At 43.6% G+C, this 23,711-nt stretch overlaps 1 protein-coding gene across 3 annotated transcripts in view; it reads left to right on the top strand.

The window, feature by feature from the left end:
• The first annotated feature begins 341 nt into the window (after positions 1-341).
• Positions 342-23,711, top strand: part of RASA3 (RAS p21 protein activator 3) — a 129,935-nt gene continuing 106,565 nt past the window's right edge. For all 3 annotated transcript variants that reach the window (XM_042867738.1, XM_042867737.1, XM_042867736.1), the window contains exon 1: positions 342-451. In XM_042867738.1, the coding sequence (XP_042723672.1) occupies positions 397-451 (55 nt within the window). In that variant the 5' untranslated portion in view covers positions 342-396. The remainder of the gene's footprint in view (positions 452-23,711) is intronic.

Below are 23,711 nucleotides of genomic sequence, written 5' to 3'. Positions count from 1 at the left end.
CTCCGGGCGCCGCGGGGCGGTTCCTCGCCCCCCTAAAACCCGGCGGGATGGAAGGGGGGCTGGAGGGATGGCTGAGGCGCGGCGCTCCAGCTGTTGCGGAGCACCGCAGCTCTCCCAACCCTCCCCCCCCCCACCCCCGTCAGGCAGCGGCCGCCGCCGGGTGCCCTCTGACCAATGAGGGGGCGGCGGCGGGGCGGGCGCTGCCAGCGCGAGGGGCGGGAGGCGGGCGCTGCGCCGCTCTGCGCTCTGTTCCGTTCCGTTCGGTGCTGGCTGGCGGCCCCGCTGCGAGCCGCGCGCTGCCTGCTCGTCCGCAGCGAGCAGCCCGCTGCCCCGGCACGGCACGGCCCAACGAGCGTCCGCGGCGAAGGAGCCCGAGCGCTGCCGAGCGGCGGCACCATGGCGGTGGAGGAAGAGGGGCTGCGGGTCTTCCAGAGCGTCAGGATTAAAATCGGTGAGGGCCGGGGGGCGGCTTCCGCGCTCCCTTCGCTCGGAAGTTTGAAGGCGGGCGCGGGGCTCCTCGGGCGGCAGAGGAGATGGGAGATGCTGGTAGCAGCGAGGGGCTGGGGAGTGCTCCGATGACCGCTTGAAGTTGTCCTGCTGCTGACTCCAGTTACCGGAGTTCCTGCAGAACGGCAGCGAGGGCTTTCGCTGCCTTGGATCGTGGGCAGCGGGTAGAAAAGCGACGTGCTTCGCTCGTGCGCGCTGCCTCGCTTGCACTCGCAGGCTGAAGGTCCGGGTGCGGGAGCGGCGCGGCGCTAAGAGGGCTGCAGCCGGCGCTGTATTGGCAGCCAGCAGGGGGCGGCGCTGAGCCCGCGCGGAGGGGACCGCTGTGCTCGGGGGATCGCGGCTGAAAGCTTCTGCGGGCTGGTGTTGGAAAGTTCAATGCTTCTCTGTTGCTGATCGCCTCTGCTGAAATCTGTCAGAAGAACGGAGGTGGCGGGAGTGGTTTGCGGTGGGTCGAGGGGGTGATTCTAACGGGCAAACCTTGTGAAGCGATTGTCATCTTAGAGCCTCCACCTGCAATTCCTTTTAGGCTTGTAGGCTTACTGCAGAAGACACCAGTGGGGGGGTAAGGAAGGTGTTCTGGAACGCTGCCTTGGCCAGCTATTCCCAGCAGCAAATCCGTTTGTCTTCTAGCAGTTCCCATTCTTGTGTTCTTCAGTTCTTTACAGAGAGAGTGGTGAGGTGCTGGAACAGGCTGCCCAGAGAGGTTGTGGATGCCCCGTCCTGGAGGTGTTCAAGGCCAGGTTGGATGGAGCCCTGGGCAGCCTGGTCTAGTATTAAATGGGGAGGTTGGTGGCCCTGCATGTAGCAGGGGGGTTGGAGATTCATAATCCTTCCAACCCGGGCCATTCTGTGATCTGTGTACCCCTCAGATTGCTCTTTTCTTTAATGAGAGGAGGCTTTGATAGGTCTTGTGACAGCTAAAGGGTAAGTCTTTGAGGGGTGAAGGATACGTTACTTCTCAATTTGCTTTGATTTATCACACTCTAGAGGTGGTCAAGCTTACAGTCAGTTCTGCCCTTTGGAAGACTGTTTCATGACTGATCTGAGCAACTTCCAGATGTTCTCGGCTTGATTCTCCATTGCCTGTAGCCTGTTTGTTGCAAATCAGGACTGGGGCACTGGTACACAAGTGTGCTTGGTGTGAATCTGGTGAAACACGGGGCTGATGCTTAGAAGAATCAGTGAAAATGCACTGCTAGGTCAGCATGGAGCACCTGTGGCTGCATCCCTTTCTTAACATAGGGGCCAGTGCAGCGTGTAGGCTTTGAGCTGTGCACCGGTTGGTAGCCTGAAAATGTTCATGTGTCCAAATGTAACGTATTGCTATGGCTGGATCTTGTGTTGTTTCCAAGGAGCTGCAGATAAATGAAGCTGTTTTCTGTGGCTGCTGCTGTTATCAGTTCTTCTGGAACTGATTTAGATGGGGAATGATATCCCCAGATTTTCTAAACGTTTCCCTGTTCTGAATAGTGCCGTTTTTAGTCTTGCTTGGATTTGTCCTCAGCCGTCTGTGTGATCTATTGAAAATGTGAACCCCTGAGCTGCTTAGGATCCCGTGTTCCCTCATTTGGTTGCGTTACCACCAATGTGCCATTTCCAAAAACATCCTCCTTGAGATACTGAAGTCATGGACCAACACCTTGAATGCTGTCAGTTGCTGTGGGTAGCACTGGTAGGGGGAATTGTTACTGTGCTGTCCTTTGTCCAATTTCTGGTTTATTCCGTGGTTTGTTGAATTGAAAGAACTCTGTGCCCCACTACTTCTGCTCACGTCTGCTGCAAGTAAGTGATGTACATTGAAATGAAAAATGAAATGCATGTGCTAATGACTCCACTTTTCAAATGTCTATTCGAAATTGATTTATTTTGGCTTTCCTTAGCTGAAACTGTTGTCCTCTTGTCTTTTTTTTTTTTTTCTTTCTCCTTAATAGAAAATTATTTTTACCGGAATCCCTTATGCATAAACAAAACAATGTGTCATGTAAGACTAAACAAACACTTCCTATAAGATTGCCACTTTGAGGAAGTGTGCAGTGCTGATATTTCCATGAGTCAGTGTTTCAAAACCTGAAAGGAAACAACAGAAGACTGTGGCTGACGATTGGCTGGAAAAACTACAAAGAGTGTGCTTCTGCTTGACAACATGACTTGTGTTGTGCTGTTAATAGTATTTAGTAAACATACTGTACCTAATTGCTCCTTTTTTCTCCTTAAATGGCATCAAATATTAAACATTCAGCTGAAAAAATAGAAGCTCATATTCATCATTTCTGCATTGGAAGGCTGCATCCTGGTTAGCGGAGAACTTTCTGGCAAGTTTTCCTTTGCGAGATTATTGAGCATCTAACAAAACCACTCACTTGTCTCCCTGTAAAGAAACAAGTGTTCCATGATTCCTAAAATCTAGTATTTGTGTCTCTAAGAGTATTAGGCTCCACTCTAAGATTGTGTTTTCTAGCTGTAACTAAGCTTGTTGTATAGGTTAAACTGTTCCATGGCTTTGGAACAATAATTGGGGCGGGGGAGTGCTGTATGTTACAGGAGCCCCAGGGGCCCCAGTTTACACAGTAGGACCCCTTTGCTCATCGTTTGACTTCAGAGGTCACAGTGGGCCACTCTCACAGTGCCAGTGCTGCTAAGAGTGTAAGGCATTCATGAACTTCTGAAGCTCGTTTGAAATGCCCAGAGATGGACCTTGTGTGGTTACAGTTGTCAGGGATGTGGTCTAACATGTGGGACTGCAGGCAGCATTGTTACTTCTGAGTGCTGTGTGGGATCAGAGATGCAAAACTGTACAATTTTCATGGTAGAGGTTGGCTGCTACCTCATGTGAGTTGGCACTGCGTTCACAGCTTATCCCATTCTAAGGATAAAAGCACCGCTTTTGAGCCTTCTGAAATCCCATTTATGTTGTGCTGATCCAGTCGTCTGTTGGTCTATAAACTGTGCTGTCTGTTTGACCCCTAACTTTGCTGTGCCTTCTTTGCTAACTCATAGAGAGCAACGTAGCTTCAGATATTGTGAAAGGAATTGAACTTTCCTTTGGAAGCTGAGTCGTAGGTGAAACCAGGGTATGAGTATTTACTGAAGTGCTTGTATCCTAGTGCTTAAACAGGTTGGTTGCCAAGAGAAGGTATTTGTTGCCCCTCGATCATGAAACTTGATATGGAATAAATCAATGAGAGGAACATCTCTCTGCATTTCTGTGAGGGTATAGAAAACCTGTCTTGACTCTGACAAACTTTAGGTTCCCATCAGTCTAATAATCCTAAGATTGATCAGGGAAATCCACTTTGCCTTGAGAAGATGTCCCTCGTAATGTTGTCTCTTGGGATTTACTGCCTTGTCTTAAGTGGAAGCAAGTAAGTGTGACTAAATATGCTCACTGCATAATACTGTAAAAGGATTTATTCCCATTTAAGTGGGGGGTGAAGTTGTTTGGTAGATATTTTTAGAAAAAGAGAATTTTTGCACGGATGCCCTGTATATAGATTTATCTCATAGTAGGCGATTATTTAGGAAACGGAAAATCATTGACATCTTTATAATGTTTCAAAGTTAGTGGACCAAGAGGTTAAGAAAGGAAGAAGAGTTATTTGCATCTCACCCTGAAAATATTCAAATCTTCTCAAGACTGTTTCTGCACGTCGGAAGGTTATCGAGTGCAATTCAAACTCACGCTGCATTAAAATAAAGCGGTAACTTATGCTGTTATTAATTGTCACTCTGAAAGCTATTCAAGGCTTGAGTCTGACGGGCCGTGGAGGGTGCAGAATGCATTATGCAGATTTTTCACCTCTGGCTTAATAGTTCAAACTGTGTGGAGTTTGGTAGCTGTTGTGTTGGGTGTGCTGAATGGCGTGGGGTTGGGAGCGGTGATGTTTTAGAGAAGGGGATGTGGGGCTGCCTGCAGGCTGTGAGGGACAGCTGGGGCTGGAGCGAGTGTGGGGAACAAGGTGCAGTTTCTCCAAGTAAGAGAAAGAAACTAAGGTGGCACTGGAAAATACATCAGTGAACTTATTTTGTGCAGAAATAAAGGATGCTTGTCTTTGGGGCAGCCAGCCTGACATCAGGTTATTCACAAATTAACTAATTAACTCTTTTTTTTTTTTTCTTTTTTTTTCTTTTAAGGAAGAAATGATTCTGTGCAAGAATGGAAGGCAGTGTGATTTGGCTTGTAGGCTGTGTAGAGTTAAATTTCAGTGAATGGAACCAACCATTAAACATCTGCTCAGAGCCTCTGATACCAGGAAGCACATTTTCTTTTTTTTTTTTTCTTTTGGAATTAATAAATTTGGAAAAAGTAATCTCTGCTGTGAGAGCTAATGGTGTTTTCTTGTCTTCTCATTGCGGTGATTATCTGCTGGTCTGAGTACCGAATGCTCTTACATGGGGATGTTATGTAAGTGCTGGATATCTTGGGTTCCTGGTTTTCCAGCAAATGCTTTTGAAAACTTTTTATTGCATTGGAACATTCTCCAAGTTCTTTTGTTCTGCTTTGTTTTCTTTTAAAAATGGATTAAAAACATATTCCTTAAATTATCGGGTTAAGTAGGTCCCAACGTTAGCTTCTGTGTTACCTCTTCTTTGGTCTCTGATGCCTGATGCTCATCTGTGTTTGGCACATGGCTTTGTGATATGCTAACATGAGTCAGTGGTTTGTGAAAAGTCATTCACTGCACTCGTGCTCCCATTTAAGGGATGCTTTCCCATGCCTGAAAGGTGTTTCATCCCAAAGCAAGATTAGAAAGCAGATTTAAAAGAGCAGCCCACTGCTAAACTACCCTTGATCTCACGCATTGGGTTAAAATTCTCAAAGGAGTTAAGCAGAGCAGACTGCAAATGGGCCATCAGATATTCTCCCTGTACTTTCTCAATCTGCGACTGATGAGGGACTGACAGATCTCTGTTGTAGGAGCCTGAATTGTGAATAATTGTGTTGGAGGCAGTAGTTACATTTCTCTGAGAGCTGAATTAAATCTGAGTAGCTCATGTAGCAGTTTGTCTCTTGGGGAGGAGCAGAAGGATGAGGCAAAATCCACTTAGAGTTGTTACGGAGTACTTAATACCTTTAATTTTGTCACAATTCACTTGTGGGTAAGTGCTCTGCAAAGTGGCGTTGGGAGAATAAATCTTTGGGCTTTCATGAGCGGAGGAAGAAGCTCAGAGTAAAAGATGAAAGATTGTAGTTTGCTGGATATGGGGAAAGATGTTAATAGCAGACATCATTTCAGCCCAGCAAAAGCTTAGCCACAGATACATAAAAGAAAAACAAATGTTTGCATGGCGGTGGGCTATCAGTGCATCTGAGGAGAAAGTCAAGCAAGGGATATATTAACAATAGTTACAACGTGTGCTGTTGTGTCTTACTGTTATGCCTTCAAACCTGCTAGCAGCAGGACTTTGGCTGTTTTGTGGTTGAATCACAGAGTTTGAGATACAGTCGGAGGTAGTAACAGATTGTATTTTATTAAATGGTACAGCTGGTCACACTCTTGCACATTCTGAATGGATATCTCAGCTTCTGCTTTTATCAACATCTGTTAAAACTTATGGAGAGGCAGTTCTTTCACAGGGCCTTTTTGATTTCTTCAGCATGGTGGACTGGTGACTGAATTTAGGATGCAACTAAAAGCTTTGTTTTGGAATAAAAACAAAACAAATCTCACTTCCTTCCTCCCTCTTCCTAACCTCTACCAAGGGAAAGCAACTTCCCTGAAACTTCATGTGTTGTTTTCCTCCTATAGAAGAACTTTCTAGGTGAAAGTTTTTGCAAGATGAAATGTGAATCTTTAAGATTATAAAGAACTGGATTTGTTTTTTTCTGTTTTCATTTCTCAGAGTTGTGAATGGGTCGTTACCAAGTGTTAGATGTGTTACAGATTCACTGGAGATTGTGGGGGATTTGAGGCTTTTGGTTTTTTTTCTCTCTCTTTTTACTATATGAGAAGAGAAGAAAGTGTTTGGATATCTGGGTTTTTTTTGAGGTCTTATGAGGAAAGAACAAAACCATTGAAGCCTTACAGCCTAGTCTGACCTCCTTTCCTGCTAGGTTTGGTTGGGAGTGCTGCTCTTCAGTTGTACATTCCAAACCTCGAATGTTTTACCTTCTTCTTTCTGGCTGGAGACTGCACTGCTGGTCGTTCCCTTTCCCACTGAGAGCACCAGGGCGAAAAGAAGAGCTCCTCATTAGCCCAACAGCTGTATCTTGCTGTTCCCTACTTGCTGCGGTGTCTGTGTGACTGCCTGCAATACCTCGAAAGCAGGAGTAGTGTGTAATGGGGAATTGCAGCAGTGGGAAAGGGGAGACAGGTTCACGTGTGTGTCAATGACTGTGGATTTGGGCAGGTAGCACTTGATGCATGTGTGTGTTATTGTACCTTACTTGTATATGCCTGCAGCAGGGGGATGAACAGTAGATGAAGCTTCTCACATGAGCCATCTGTGACACATTTGAGAAAAGCCTTGAAGATCATTTGAAAAGAAGAAATAATTTTCCCAGTAGTGATAGGAGGACTCTTTTGATAACGTAGGTCTGCGTCCCATAAGATGTAACCTTCAGCTTTCTTTTCATCTTTTACAGTGTCTTTGGGAGGAAACAGAATCGTCTGTTTGTCACTGTAGTTGTTACTCAAAAAGATTTCAAAATCCAGTTAGAAGAAGTCTGCCTTGCAAGGCCTGAGTTCGTGTTTCGAAAAAGGAACTTACAGCTCTGGAGACATGGGGTTACACAGGGAGCAGAAAGATGCTTGAGCTTGCAAAGGAGCTCTTTTTCCCAGGGTTCTACTGCTCTTTTTATTTTAATTTGTAAACTGAGGGAATAAAGTTGGAGTGATTGGTAACTGCTTTTTTTTTTAATTATTTTTTGCAATTTACAAATGTAAATACCCATTCAGTTCCAATTCTGCAGAAGATGCATAGTAGAAATGAACTGTGTGGTTCTTGGTTATCCTTGCTTTTAAGTTTCAGTCGGCTTTGGTGTTCCAAGAACTGGAAAACTGGCAGCTTGAAATACTTTTGCTTACAGTTGTGCTTCTGTTATGGCTGCTTATATAGAAATCCTGTGTTTAAAGAGGCAGCTCCAAAAAACCAGATGCTCTGACACTTGAGTTTCAAACTCTTTAGGCGAGAGGGGAAGAAGTTTATTTTTACTTCTGTTTCCAATTTCTTCCAAAAATATTTCTATTTACAAATTGTTTACAGCTACTTAGTTTTGTTCAAGAAGTCTAGAAGAAAACAGTGAGTGGTAGCCTCTTAGAAGGCTGCAGTTGATTCTTGCTTGTGTTTCCCAGCTGGTGTTGGAGTACATCTGGAATCTATGAAATTCCTTTCTTTGTTCCTCATTTCCTGTTCCATTCAGGACTGCACTGCAGCTTTCTGAAAGCTGTTTCTCTCGGTATCTTCTTCTGAGTTGTGTGTTTTAAAGCATTTAGCAAGGTCCTAGAAGTGGTTACTCGTTCCTTGTGTTTAACAGTGGAATTGAAGCATATCAGGCAACTTCTAAAGTGCTTTGTTTCATAATTTCAACGAAAAACAGTCTCAGTGATTTCTCTGGCAGTCATTCAGCTTCCAAAATTGTAGGCAGGAGGGTGGTAGGAAGAGAAGAAAAATCTGCTCGGTAGTATAAAAGCTCCCTTTCTTCCCCCCTCTCTCTTTCCCCTCTAGAACAATCGCCGGTTTGTGATACAAAATTAGATCTATTTTGCAGGCGACACAGAGTGTGACATTTTACAGTTGCTCTTATATTTTGGCTCGAGAGGCTGGAGAGTGCTGCTGGGCTCAAGAATGCAGCCTTGGAAAACTGAGCTGGGGGTGTGTGGCAAGGTGTGCGAGCGGTGCGCTGAGCCATCCCTCAGCCCCGCAGTGCTTGAAGAAAAGATTCACTGGCGTGAATTGCGTTGTTGCACATATCTAATAGTGACTGAGAGGGAATGCAGAACAGAACTGAGCTTACTTTTGGCAAGGCCGTTTTGTTCTGCCAACAAAACTCCTACCAGCAACAACAAAACAGGTGCTTTTATGACTGCTTTACATCCTGAAAATATCCGAGTGGCTGGCCTGAGTCTTCCAGAGCAAATCATAGAATCCTAGAATGGCTTGGGTTGGAAGGGACCTCAAGGATCATCAAGCTCCAACCCCCCAGCGGCTGCTTCTTTGCTTGTTGTCACCTGACAGCTGTGAGTGCTGCTGCTGAGATGGAGAGCCAAGCTGCTGCGTGCTGGCTGTACCCATGAAGATGTGCGGTGGCATCATGCCAGATCAGAACCTTCACGAGACACCTGCTATCGAATCTGGTTTGCATTAGGAGCATTGTGTCTCCTCTTCACACTGGCTCTTTTCCCTTCCATTTCTGAATTGCACAATCTCTCTGAAGTGGCAGCATTTTCTTTCTCATGAAGAACTTCACTATCACAGAAATATTTCTCTTATTTTTAGCTGCCTCTTCTAATGCAATCTAGCAGAGAGAAGCGAGGATTGCTGGCACTGTGAGACCTGTCAGGTCTCTGGAGATTGCATTTTCATATCTGCTGACTCCAGTTGCTATTTGGCTTCTCTTGATTCTTTTTTTTTTCAGAAACTATCATTGATTACAGGAAAAAGCTAGTAAATGCAGGTAGTTGTGAATTATGTTTATTCCTTGATCTTATAAGAAAATCGGGGCTAGTGCTACTTGTTTCCCCTGAGAAATGCAAAAATAGTGGAAGAGCTGTGAATCCAGCAGTTGTCTGAAATGCATCTTTCAACAGAGCACGTGGGGTACAGTATAAAATAACATATCTCCTATTTTTAGGGTCCTTAAACCTTCTGCAATTATACAAAAGTAATGGTACCGCTCAGCGTGGCTGAGAATTGGGTAAAACCAAAGTTACTTTGCTCTGTAGGTACTGATTGTCCCTCCCAGGTTGTGTTGAGCTTTGTTTCAGGGAGGCAGCATACATCCTAGCAAATGTGCATCTGCTCTACTGAAGTTGTAGAAGAGTTGTTCTCCCCTGAGGTTTATGCCCTGCTCTGACCATCAGTGAGGTCCTTGATGTCTGCAGATTCCCAGTAGCCTATGCCCAGTCTGGGTGTAGAGGCCTTCTTCAGGCCTCCAGCTGTACTTGGAATCTGCCTCTAACCTTGATTGCCTCCCAAGATCCAAGGAGTTGCGTTTTGCCTCCGTGCACCTAGTGCTTAATTTCTACTGGTTGTGTAAGCATTCCCCAGTATGTAAGCAGAAGGTACCCATTAGCTGTTGCTGCAGACCCTCTGAGATATGTTCCTCTTTGGAAAACTGTAGTTTTATAGTGTAGTTATTTGACATTTTGGCTGATATTCTGGTGTCATGTTGTTAAGCCATGAAGAAGCATGTTTGTGTTCTGTTAGCATCTGTTGGCCCAAAGTTAAGGTAGGATTTGACCCCAGCAGGTTTTTTTATTTCTGCAAACATTAGTCTTGCCCGCTGTAGATTGTTCCAAGCAGTTACGTTTGCTACATGCTGTTAGCCAACAGCTCTTGACTATTCCACCCGACTGCTGAGAGCACCAAAGTGCCACTAGCAGCAGTGTAGGCCAATGTGGCCACGATACTGTAGAAGAGGAGCTTCAGGGAATTGCTGCACATCAGGTCTTGCTGTCAGTGAGGAGAAAGGAGGTTGTGCTCACAGATCCAGTTTTGACCAGAGCCAGGTCTGGTCCCTCTCATTAGGAAGCAGAGAGCCAGGCTGGAGTGGTACCTGGAAATTGGGGTTGGTGCAGGGTTGGAGGGAAGTAGATTGCAAGACAGTGTAAGTGATATTCTATATTTGATTCCCCTTCCTGCCATTATGTGTTTTTTGTTGTTGTTTTTTTTTTCTTTTTTTTAGGCCTACTAAGCAAAATTGCTCCAGGTGGAGAAAAACCCGACAAATGTCACATTTTTTATTCAGACCCGCTCCTGCCTATCTGTTTTTAGAGTATTGAGGCAGGAGCTTTTGACAGGGAATTAAGAAGTGCTTGGGGGAATTGGGATGTTGGGATGTGGCAAAATAACTTCAGTAAAAATGAAGCTCTAACAGGCTGATAATTAGTGTGTTTTGACACCTGCTTTTGTGACAGTGTTCCAGAAAGCTGTGGGTTTGAAAGTAAAAAATATTCAAGTGAATGACTGTATTAAATCAACTTCAGGACTGAATGTAACTGATCTCTGTGATGGTCTAGCTGGAAATGTTGCATATGCTGTCATTACTGGAGTTTCATAGTGACGCCTACAGAATTTTTTCTATGCAACTGGTAATGGGAGTCAGTAATCCTTCAGGTAACAAAAAATTTGTACCTCATTCTGTTGAATGTAGACTTTTCTTTATTGTGCAAAGCGAATCTCTGGAATTGAGAGTGTAGTTTGTGCTCATGGGCCCTAATTTGGTGTGCTGGAAACTGAGTGTGCTGGGCCTCTGTATCTGGGGGAGTAGCAGGGTGTGGGAAGGATGGGCTGAAGCCCAGTCACTGCGTGCTACATTTTTTGTTTTGTGGTGCTTTGTTTGCTTGAATGATAGCTTTCTGTAGAGAACATGAGATTAATGTTGAAATAGGCCAGCATAGGATGAGGGTGATGGGAGTATAAAGCTGCAAAATGTCACTTTGAGCCAGTGGGTTGGCTTTATTTTAATCAGGATTTCTATTTATTTATTTTTAACAGACGTTAAAGTAAAATTATTGCACCAAAAAAAAAAAAAAAAAAAAAAAAAGCTTATTATCAAGAGCATGCTGAAGTATTTTTTGGGGGAGTGGAATGCTTAGTTGGTAATGTGAATTGTGTTGTAGGGCTGTGAATTGAGAGTGCCTAGGGGAGAGAGGGGAGGAGGTTGAGGCTTTACCTAAATTAAAAGTAACTCAAGAATATGCTGTTCCAAGTCTTCTGTGGTATTGATGGCGTCTCTAAATAGTCTTTAGTTATGCATGGACTTCAGGATCTGATCAGCACTTTCTAGGCTTGTATTCACACTGATGTTGGTTTGCAACCCTTTGAGCTGTCCAGATGGTTTGGCTCCAGACACTCAAGGCAATTGAGGGTAAGTTTGACCTGGCCTATTTTACATTCTTCTCAGGTGGTTTTTATTTATTTTTTTTCCCCTAAGATCATCAATTCCTTAATTAACCTTAATGAGTTTTTGTAATAATTATTTGAAAGACAGCCTGATGTAGGATAGTCACTGAAACACACAGGTGCTGTTCTGCTTGTAAGACAGCATGGATACTTGACTTATGTGCAGTCACAGCATGGTTTGGGCTGGAAGGGACCTCACAGCCCAGTCATCCCAACCCCTGCCATGGGCAGGGCTGCCCCCCCCAGCTCAGGCTGCCCAGGGCCCCATTCAACCTGGCCTTGAGCACCTGCAGGGATGGGGCACCACAGCTTCTCTGGGCAGCTGTGCCAGCGCCTCACTGCCCTCTGAGTATATGACCTTATGACATAGATAATCATTCAGGCTTATGAGCCAATCTGAGGCCAGTATACAGAAAGGAGTTTGCACTTCTGCTAAGCACTGGTGAGCTTCCAAAGTCAAACGTTTGAAATTGAGTGGTACCAGCATGGGGGTGGTCTAGTGGCCTCTTAGTCTGATGTCTATGTGAACATGAAACTCCAGCTATATGGGAATATATCTTACAAATGAAAAAAAACCACTGTGCTTCTTAAAGTCCATGAGATGGAAGGTACTTCGTGAGCAGTTCTGAACTCTGCTCCTGCACTGAAACACGCAGCTTACAGCACATCTATCCAGTTCAAAACCTGCTCTGAAAACGCTGGTGATGAGCTCTTTTGTTGTCCTGCTTGGCATTGCTGTGGAGTTGTTTGAGTTCTGTTTCTACATTTTTGAGTTTGAAGTGACTATCTTAAGTGGGAAACAGGGTTGAAAAATGGTATCTACCAGGCATAGTGACAATTGAGGGCTAATTCTGGATTTTTCTACCTGCTTCTCTTCTCCCCTCATCCTAAGCTTGGCACAAGCTCCCTGCACAGCTTACTTCAGCTGCCACAGTGACTGACTGGTATTTTTGCAAGCTGGACTTGGGGTTTCACCTCACGTTCTTCAAGAAGGAAAGTGCTGACTCTACAAACACGTGAGACTGGGACATCACTGTTGTGCTTGGTGGTCCTATTTCTGCTTTGTCTGTTCCCTGTGCGCCTTTCCCCTGGTAAGAAGTGAGGGGCAGGTAATTCCCAGAATGGGCTTCCAGCTGCAGGGGGAATGGAGCTGCTCTGGTCAAAGCAGTGCATAGGGCAGCAAGAGCCCTGCTAGGGGACGGTGTGGCAGAACACAAGGAGGATCCTGTTTCTCTGCCTGGCCAAGTCTTGTTTCCTTCCTTTTGAGATCCTGTTCTTGTCAATCTGCATTTTAATGCCTTCTGCGCCCTCCTGGACATCGTAGGGTTCTTGCAGTGAAAGCCCTGCCTGCCATATTCACTGCTGGGAGAATTAAATGCAATACAAGAACAAATAGCTCTCCCAAGGATCAGAGAAGACCCCAATTTCTGTTTTCTGGCATTTATTTTTTCTGTTTTAATGAAATCCCTATTTTAAAGCTTATTTTGAAGCAACGGGCTGCCTAGCAGCTTTAACATCTCCAGGAGGAGCTGACTTCTCCTGAGTTGATGTGACTGCTTTAGTTGAAACTCTTAAGGAGTGCAGGAGTTCAGCAGAAAACAGTTGTAGTGACTGTTCGGGTCTGGAGAATAGAAAGTAGGGAGGAAGCTATTATTAGGAAACCAGTACTAAATTGTTCCTTTCCCTTTCCTTCCCCTTGCATACCTCTCTCCCTCCTGCACCAGGACGTGTTCAGATGTTTCCCATCCTTCTGCAAGTTTTCACTGCAGTTATCGCCTTATGTAAGCTGACAGCAATGGGAATCCTAGCACTGCGCTACCACATGGAGGTGCCCATCCAGGTGTAGGGCATTGTTTTGTATGAGGGTAAGACCTGTGCTGTGGCTTCTCTTCTACTTTGTGGAGTCTGAATGGTGCAGAAAAGCCTGCCATAGCCTTAATAACAAATCTGACTTCTAGATGCTTACCTTTCTGAAAAGCCCCATGTCACTTAGGGAACAGGGGGCCCAGTGAGACTTCTAGCAGTGCTTTGTCGCACAGCTCCTTTTTGCCATCGGACTGCTCAGAGCTCAGGAGCTGTGGATCACAGCTGGCCTCAAGCTGAGGCTTTGGAGCCTGAGGACTGGGGGAGAACTGGTGCTTAGGGCCCTGGGACCTCTGATGTTGCCGTAAGGGCTTGTCTGGACCAGCGTTTCTCTAATAAAACTTTGCAGTTCCTCATCCTGGGGTAGCTGTGGTGGGAATCCTAAAGGGTGAAAAGAAGAAGTGCAGCTGCAATAACAGAAAACGGGGCTGCCTGTTTTGTAATGCTGACTGTGGCAATAAAACGCATCCTGTGTGTTGGGAGAGCCAACCTCCAACTGTGATTCTTGAAGTCACTGTGACTTGCTTTGTGAGGAGAGCATTTCCACAGCTATTTGTGGTTAACAGGGGGTGTGGGAGGCACTAGCTATTAGGTAGCTATTGCTACAGTATATAACGATGATTGCTAATTGGACTGTTGGGATGGAAAGAAAATAAATTCTCATGAAGCCCCCCTAACCTTTTGCAGCTGTGTTTTGTCCCTTTATTCATTTATTTGGCTAATAGCAAGCTCTCATTCTGTGACATTTTTAGTGATTTATTCTTCTTCCCTTTTTCTGCGGTTTGAAAACCATGTCCGATTTTGTGAAGTTTCTGGTGCGCATTCTTAACTTCTCCCTGGGCTGTGGCAAGCCTTCTCTTACATCATGTCAGCACCGTTCTGTCGATTAGCTGAAGGGAACTATTAGCATCATGGCTTTTTTCTTTCCTTTCTCTTTTCCTCTCCCCTATCCCAGACAGAAAGTCATAAGGACTTTTTAGACTTTCAGTGCTACATCAGTAGGAGCTGTATTGAAGGAGTTCTTGCAAAAGGCAGAAGGGCTGTATAGAGCTGCAAAAAATAAGCTTCTCAGCTTGACCTGTGGTTCTGCTAGGCTTGAGGTGAGTGGGTTCTCTCTGCATTTGAGTTTCCTTCTGCTTGAGAGGACAGCGGTTTGTCTTGGTCCTAGTAATGCTCTGCTTCCATGCAAGGGTGAGCAATGACTGGTGCTTTATAGATAGACGTGCAGTGCCACAGTCTTCCTCTTCCAGTTGAAAGTGTTAGAAGAATTAAGAATTTCAGTGTGAATCTCTTTTTTTAAATAAGATGAACAGTAACTCATTCAAAATGTTTTAAGTTGTAGTCTGAATGCCCATCATGGAAGGTTCACCTGTCTCTTTAACATGCACACGAAGTTTGCACTACGCAAGTTCAGTAATTCCTTGCAGCAAGCATTGCTGTGTATCTAAAGTTATCTTGCTTGTGTAAGAGCAGAGTGATGACAGAGAATCAAGTTAAGCAGAGAAGTAAAAAGACAGAGCAGTTGTGGGGGAAAGCTTTTCACAGTCACAGTACGAAGAATGTGGAAGAGGATCTCACTAAACCAAGGAGCAGGAAGAGCGAATTCCAAGTGTACAGTCAGTTATCACACATTCCTACCCACAGTGGCTTTCCTGTTAGTGCTGGGGTTTATGAGAGCGTTTTCACTAAAGCGTAGCGCTGCTTCTGGCACTGCCTGGGTTGGATTGGGTACCCTGAGCTGGAGGATGCGTCAAGGAGGTGGAAGTGGAGAGAAGTTGAAAGGACACGCTTATCTGGTTAAGTGGCTTCTTCCTTCCTGCTGGGAAGACCACAGAGCCGTGCTATCTATTCAGCAGACATCTTCTGTTGGGCGTGAACTGTTTGTAATTTGCACTTCTGAGCGATAAGTGAGAGAGCTTTATTAGAGATAGCCCATATGATACAGGTAGTTGTCATCAGGCATCTCTAATGGGGATCTGTCAGGGGAGCAAAGGAATGAGGAAGAAAGCTTGTTGCGCCCTGTGTCTTTTCTTTTGAATGTAGGCTTGATTTACAACATTACCTCTGCTTCTAGAAGAAAACAAGGCTGAGTCAGTGCTTAAAATTAGGAAGACAGCTTCTAATTTACAGCGCAGATCTTGGATGGAGGTGTTTACATCTACTTTGCATTTACAACAAGCTGAAGGAAGAGGTACCATTTAAACTGGTCTCAAAGTGGGACTAGAATAGAAGTCAGAACACCCCTTTGAGTTCTTCAGCTGGCAAACGAATAATGATTTGTCGGTTTTTAAATCTGTAATGTGGAATTGAATCAACTTTGGCTAGGCATGCCAGCAGCAGTTACACAACTCTGTTGGAATGGCAGCCTGTGCTGGACAGAGGATATCCCGTGAATTTGAGAATGAAGCCTGTGGATGATAAATGCCAAGGGAAGAGTTAATTTAATACTGGCTTTCCATAAATAGAAGAAATTGATTCATACAGTCACAGCTAGGGAATACATGAGCGTGTCTGTCTGAGACTTCAATGTCTTAGTTGAGATCACAAACACTGAATAAAATGCTGATCAGGTTGCAAAATCTGATTATCTTTTGCCTGTAGAATGCAGGTCAGAAAGACTAAGTTGTGCAGGAAGAAATGTCTTTGTTTCTGCCATTCTTCTCTTCACTGCTTGGATTTTAAAGCTTCAGAAACTTAGGCTATTCTAGACACTTCATTTTGTTATGATCTAGCGCAAAAAGTGAAGATTACCATCATATGATATTTGATGTTGCTGATAGAAGGAAAAGCCTTCTGTTCTGTAGCTCAGAACAGAAAAAGCCGTATGAAAAAGCAGCAAAATAAGTTCTGTCAAAAATGAAATTGAAGTTGTTGAAGCGTTAGCTGAACGAAGCTTCAGAGTTTAAAGTTGCTTGAAAGTTCTTTGGGGTTTTTATGTATTGCTGTATAATTTATACAATATATAAATACATATCCTACATTATAATTACGTAATTGTAGTATATAATCATGTAGGTAATTATACATGTGTAGTACATCTTGCTATTATATGCTATGTATAATAAAATATATGTGCAGATTCATATATTTATCTCCCTACCTGAAGCTTTGCACTTTTGAGGCGTACTGGCTAAAAATTACTGCAGCTAAGCATTGTGTGGAAGAATCACAGAAATCCTAGCTTGAGTTGTAGTAATGATATGGTCAGATTTTCCCAGAGAAGAGTTTCAGATGATCACTGTTTCTAAATGTGCTAGCCATCTGGAATGATATGTATGGTGGGTTTTGTTTTGTTTTCTTTTTTCCTTAGGTTGACTAGTTATGTGCACACACACACACCAGACGTTATCTTTTGGGTGAATTTTGTTGTCACAGTAAAGCTAGTGTCTGATAGCTCTGGTTATTTAATTCTTGGTTTTCTTTAGGGAAGGTGCTAGGACAGGCAGTGAAGACCCAGCTGCTGCGTTGATGGAGAAGGAGAATTGTAGAATCGTAGAATTGCTCAGGTTAAGAAGACCTTCAAGATCATCAAGTATGGCAGCCTGACCACACTACCCTAACTCTAACAACCCAGATGCACGAGTAGCTCTGCACATCTTCACTGGGGTTCGAGAAGTGCTGGAACTGACAGATACCATTTTGTTTGCACAAATGAATTCCTCTGCCTGCTTGAGGAAGGGAAAAAAAAAAAATAAAGGCACAAGTTGTAAGTTCTTCAGTGTGTACCAAACCAAGTAGTTATTTCTGAGACATCCTGTACCTACAAAATGGTGAACTGCAGTAGCGTTTCCTTTTCTACTCTCCAGCTACCAAGGCTTACAAACTGGGCTGGTAGTACTGGGCTCCACTAAAACCATACCTAAGAGTGTCTGAGGGGGGAAAAAACAAGAAAGGGAAATCTTTCATGCTGCCTTAAACTTGGTGTTTCTTTAAAGCGTGTGCTGAGAAGCACAGCTTCTGTTGTGTTTAAAGTTTTTTGCCTTACTCCTCAGTTGGTCCAGTGCAAGGAGCAACCAGTTGGGTTTATTCACGGCTGCCTGTCAAGAAATACTGCTGTTTGCTAGGAATTTTTAGAAACTTTTAAACAGTTGTTTCGACATGTGGTAGCTCAGTAATATGTGGTCTCCCTCAGCCTAAGTTTAAAATATAATAGCGATGTATTTATAGTTTCTTCTGCTCTTAAGGAGCGTGTGTGAAATGCAGTTGTTGGGCTGCCAGACCGATGCAAATAAAATCCCCTTGTTATGTTCACAAGGATAATTAGTATGGCTTACAATGTTTTTCATGCTGTTTTCCATTCTTATGAATCTTGATTGAAGTTGCAAATAAATACAGAAAAGAACACACCCATCTTTTCCACACCCATCTTAATGCTCCATAGGTGTTTGAGAGGTGATAAACCACATTCAGAGTGTTTTTGTAGGGAATCTAGAGCGGCAGCTTTGTGATCTAGGGTTCTGTGCAACCTGCAATCTTTTTATTCTTCTGTGCAATTTGATGTGTTCTTTGTTCTGCCCTTGTTTTTAGTATGTTAATTATGCTATCAAGCTGTTATATATTCTACTAGCAAAATAACATTTGGCAGCAGTTTTTGGTGTTTTTTTTTTTTAACTATCCCATTTGGAGATGCACGAGTGAAAGAAATCCTGTACAAGTGCCATGTTTTAGAGTTAATTTTTTTAAATTATCTAGCTCTTGTTATGTTGCCATCTGTTTTCCTCTAGCCTGAAGAGGAAACAGCTGTTGTGAATAATCTCAAGACAGTATTTTTAATAAAGTCTAATAGGTCTGCCTACCTTCAGCTTGCGTGTGTACCAGAATGAATAAGTGCTCCATTTAGGAAGAAAATATGGTTTAACGGTAGGAACTGTTCTGAGTTTTGGTTTTGCAGAGCAGTGATTCTGGTGCGTATCTCCAGAGTTGGGTTTGAGCATAGCTGGAGAGCTCTGGGAAAAGGGAGCACCCTGAGCTTGCTGCAGCTGCGTGCATGCAGAGGGCTGCTCTGCTGCTTCCGCCCCTTGGGTGCTGTGGTGGGAGCAGCTGGAGAGAAACTCAGAGCAAATACCATTCTGGGCACAATGCTTCGTGCTCAGACAGAGAATGAGTGCTGCTGGCAGTGAGTAGGATATGAGCGTGCTTGATGTGGCCAGCCGACGATTCCCTTGTGGGTTTTCTGGTTGTATTTTAGTCTTCATTTTAGTAAGGAGTGAAGGATCTGAGGAAAGAGATGCTACACAGCATAATGTACAGTCAAAGTGATGATTGTGATTCAGCTGAATTAAAGGGAAGACCGAATGAATGTAGACAAGTTGACTGTGAAAGTCTTGTGAAATCATATTTAAATCAGCTTGTTTGAGCTTTGGCAATGCAGTATGAACAAGACTCAGTACTGTTTTGCACAGATAGGTTTCCTTCAACGCTTCCTTTTGGAATATATAACTAGGCTTGGGGACCTTTGCTAGATAATTAGTTACTTGAAGTAAGAGGGCTCAGCAGTGAAGTGAGCAGTGGAGACTGGCAGAGAGCATCAAGTGGTGGCCAGGTAGCGTACAGCTGAAGTAAGAATGGTTGCTGGTTGAATTGGACCTGTTTATAAGTAGAGAGGCTTCTTGTTTTAGTGCTAACTTGAATAGGCGAGAGGCTTTGCTGTTTTTGAGTCTTTAGGTGACGGCATTATGGAACAATGCTAGTAAGAATAGCCTTGAAAGTGAGCCTGTAGTCTTAAGTTGCTGTGAGGCAGCAGCCTCGCATTTTTTTCAAGAGCATGCATACCATAAACCTGTTAGAAATGCATGTCTAATACTGTGTGGTCACACAAGCCCTTTATGTTTTGTCCCGTGTGCTGTCACTGCAGCCCTCCTCGGGTGACAAGGCAAATATCTGTGGCGTGATTTCATTAGGAACCTCTCCTGTGCTAGAGCTAATGGGTACAGAAGTTCTGTTTGGCCAAATCTGCTCTGCAGCATGAGTTCATCTAGCACACGTGAGGGTGTGAGGGGAAGATGAAACAGGTGTGGAACTGCCTGCTGGATAACCCCCTTTTAGCTTTTTTGTCTTTTGGGGTGGAATGAGGGTTGGAATTCTAGCTGTAAGAGACTGCAATGCAATCTGATTTGCAGATTAGTTAATATTAAAAATTAGGTATAATACTTGCCTTTGAGATTTCCTGCCAATTTGGTGCTGTTAGATAGCATTTGCTATCTTTCTCCAGAGGAATATCCTGTACGTGCCAAGAACGTACAATTACACAAACCCATTCTGTTTTATTTGGCTTTCAAAGGAGAGAAGTTCAAATTAATGTCTATGAAAACTCTCAAGGAAATGCATAAACATCAATGATCCAGAATGCTATCACCTAAGTGACTATACATAATTTTTAGAGAGTGTTATTTTTGCTTATCTTTCTTATCTTTGGTCAAATAGCAAATCTAGGTTTGTTCTCCCACATAGAAGGGTATCCTCTGCTTCACTTGGGAGCTTGCAGTGGGAGTGCTTCAGTTTCAGAACAAGTTAGATCTGGAGCCAAGAAAAAATAAAGTTTTCCTGTGCTGAAGGTTTTTAATATTCATATTCACAAATAGATTGCCTCCTGGAAGGGCAGTGGCTTCGCATCTGCTGACAACAGAGTGGGAGTTATGGCTATTTCAGATATTACAGTGCTGGAGCGTTTAGAGGTGAACTTAGACGTTGATGGGAGCTGTTGGGATTGTGGCTGCACTGTCCTGTGCTTCTGTTGTTTGTGCCCATGGCCATTAGCTTAGAGTCTCTCTGCCCCAGTGTTTTGGTGCAACACGCTCTGAGCACCTTCCCATAAGGGGAAAGACAAAAGCTGTTAAAGTGGTTGCTGTCATGAAGCCTTTCTGGGCAATTTGCTTTCTAACTCCTATGGTACCTTTCTCATAACCGAGTGTGCTTTGTGCAGTAAAGCCTTTGGGAGCTATTTTACCTCTCTGCACATGTAGCAGTGCTGCTAGGAGGTGTATCCTGCCAGCAATAAGATATTTCCTCTCTTGGTTACTGGGAGCCATTTGTCTGCCTTGCTCTTTTGTTCAGAGGGTCCAAATGCTTTGTCTCCTCCTGCTCTGTGTTGGTAAATCCTAACTTGTGTCTGATTTTTCTCCTCATGCGCTGTCACATAAGTAGGCAGGAGGCTTCTGAGCCCCAGTGGGTATAGTTGATCCTTTCTCTCTGTGCAGCAGCATCTGTTTCGCTGGGTTATCTTCACAAGCCTCTTTGTAGCTAGCCCTCACCTGCAGTTTCTGCAACATGTTGTGCAGTTGTATTAACAGATGCTGTAATGCAGTTTTCCAGAGCAGTTTTTCATCTGAGGAACTCAAGTTGTGTTTCGAATATGAAGTGTTACAGAGGGAGGTATTTTGAGTACAGGAGTTAGCTGTCTGCCTTATTATGCACAAGCACAGATGGAGTCTACAGCAGAACTGGGATGGAGTCCAGATCTTTAACTGAAAGAGCTAACGTCTTGCTTGGGAATACAAACTTCTTGCACAGAAGAGCTCTGCTATGTGGTATTGCTTTTCAAAGACAAGTAGGATCATTCCTGAAACTATGTGGGCATGAGTAAGGGGTTAACTGACGTTGAACAGCTTTTAACTCTTAGTGATTTTTCCAAAGAATCCTTGATCTTTTCTGTTAGCCAAATACCAGGTGTATGCATCCCCATCCCCCAGCATTAAAAATACTTACTATGCATGTCCGTGGGTTTGTGTCTGTAGCTCCTAAGTCTGTTCTACCCTAAAAGGTTAAAATGGCATCTTTTTATCCAGCAAATAGCTTTTGGTTATGTATGCCTATTTGCATGCTTTAAGTTTTACAGCTGCTTATTGTAAATGTCGGTGAGAAACTATCCTACTGTCAGTGAAAGTGTGTGATATAATCCAGAAGTCAACTTCATCTTGCATGTGACTATCAGAAGTATGTCCTGACTGCAGTCTGTGATTCTTTCATGAGCTGTGAATTCACATAGGGCTTTTGGGAAGTTGTTTAAAGTTAAGTGGATATTGCACAGGTATAACTTGACCAACAGATGCTTATTAACACTGACTGTGTGAGTTCACTCTTGGAATAAGTGTGAAGGGCTGGTTGCTTTCGATTTTTAAGTCGATGATAGAGCTAGTACATGCTGCATCTGCAAGCAGCATGTGGCAGGCAATGTTAGTGGTCAAACCATTGCCACTGAATAGCTGTGTCACCTTGCAACTGTGAAGTTGGATCTCGGTTTGATTGAGAAATGCTTTTGGTGTTAGATTTATTAACTGAGGTTAACAGCACATGTCTCTATCTATTTTGCGTTTGTATTTCCACCCTATCCAGTATCCTTTGCTTCCTCTCCCTTTTTTTTTTTTGAAGCTTACTCCTGCCTTTTCGTGGATGGACATTTCTTTGGGCTTAGTCATTTTGAGAAGGAGTGTCATCTGCATCCGTACAGATCTGGCTACGGTTGGACCTTTGCTATTGAAACTGTCAGAGCAGGTTTGTGCTGTGTGAGGCAGAGTTAGGAGCTGATGGTGTAAAAACAGAAGTTTGACCACATGTTTCAGAGCAGTTGCCAGTTGCCCCTCTTGTACATACTTTTCAATTCCCTCATTCTACACAAGTAGCTGAACGCTGCTCTGTCACTAGCTGTAAGTATGCAATGCACTGAGCAGTTCCACAGTGCTTTACAGCGGCTCATACGAGTAACTGATAAGCTGAAACTATGAGAAAATTAGGAAACTAACATTCATTGAGTTTCATTATGTTAATACTTTGCACAACTTAGAAAAAGAAGGTCGCTTTCCATTTTTAATATCCTGCTTTATACTTTGCATTAAAAAAAAAACCAGCCGGATCCTGGGCATTCAATGGAAAGTTATAAATTTCCATGTAAGCATGGATTTTAATCATATGAGCATTTTTAGAAATTATAGGGGAAAACTGTATTTTTGGCTGAGGTGTTTCTTAAAACTCTCAACAGCTTATACCAGTAACGTATTTATGTGCACACATCTGCACTAAGTAACTCCAGAACCCTGTGGCTTTGATCACTATTTTTAAAATAAATGATCATGCTCAACTCAGCTTCTTCTTGCTTGTTTTTCTTCACTGTTGTGCCTGTGTTATCTGTCCTCGAGGCTGAGGAGAGAAGAAGTAAACACTTTTTTCCTCTTCCCGCAGTTACTGAAGTTGGACAGTCTTGCATTTGGTTCTCATCACATTGCCGGCACAATGAGTCATTCGTTCTTGGTTTTGTTCCTTTGACCGAGATTCATGTGATGCTGCTGCTCTCAGGGAGATCAGATTAGTCACAGAAATCTTGTTTAAAAAATAAATTGTACCACAGGTTGATGCCTTGCTGACCAGTTATGTGGTGGTTGGTTTTTGTTTTGTTTTTTTTTTCTTCACTTTCTTTCCTTGCCTCTACTTGCTAGTTGAGATCAGCAGCATCGTTCTATTGAGAAATGTATTTTAGTCTTGGTAACTGATAGATGATTGGAGTCCCACTGAAATTAGTGTACTGTTAAATTCGGGACTCTTGGAATCTACAGTAATGCAGGTAAGTTTCTAGCAGTCCAGTGTGCTAAAATAAATCAAGCTGAAAATAGAACTTGCTTCACTATACTGCTGAGGAGAACAAAAATATATATTGCAGTTGTGGCAGTGGCAATGAACTTTGTGAAACATACATAATTTTCTTATTTTTAATGATAACAATATGAGATTTTTATCAAGCTTGTAGTGGTGTTTGAGAATTCCTGGTACCTGGAAATGTTTGATGGAGCTGAAATCAGGTGGACATTTCAAATGATGCTAGGATGGTGTTGGCAGCTTCCAGTCCCTGTTGTGAAACGTGTTATTATGAAGGCTCTGGAAGTTCTCTGTTTTGGTACAGTAAGATTTTATGGATGCTGATTCAGAAATAGGAGCCTGAAAGAGTAGCCATGCAAAAAACGTGAGGCGGCTGATCAAAGAAGATCCAGGAGAGCATGTGTGCTATGTGGCTGCAAGCCCTCAGCCTGGGCAGGGCCGGCAGCTGGCTGTGCTCTCTGTCTAGTCAATGGCCAGCAAGAGGAACTTCTTCAAATAGTAATTCAGAAAAACAAAACTCTGTTTGTGCTTTGAACCCTCTTAGGTGGAAGCCTGCACGAACCGTAGATGTTAATGCAGGCACCTGAATTGTGCGTCGTGTCAAAGTGGGAGCGGTGTCTGTTTTGTGCCTTGAAAGGCAGTAGGGGAGTATTGGAAGTTGCTGAAATGAAATAAACACTGTCACAGTTCAT

This window comes from Lagopus leucura, unplaced genomic scaffold (genome assembly GCF_019238085.1).
Source record: "Lagopus leucura isolate 7727_CA_CO unplaced genomic scaffold, USGS_WTPT01 Super-Scaffold_100001, whole genome shotgun sequence".
In the NCBI taxonomy this organism is placed as follows: Eukaryota; Metazoa; Chordata; class Aves; order Galliformes; family Phasianidae; genus Lagopus; species Lagopus leucura.
Note: the sequence above shows the minus strand (reverse complement) of the source record. Positions and strands in the feature narration are given on the sequence as shown.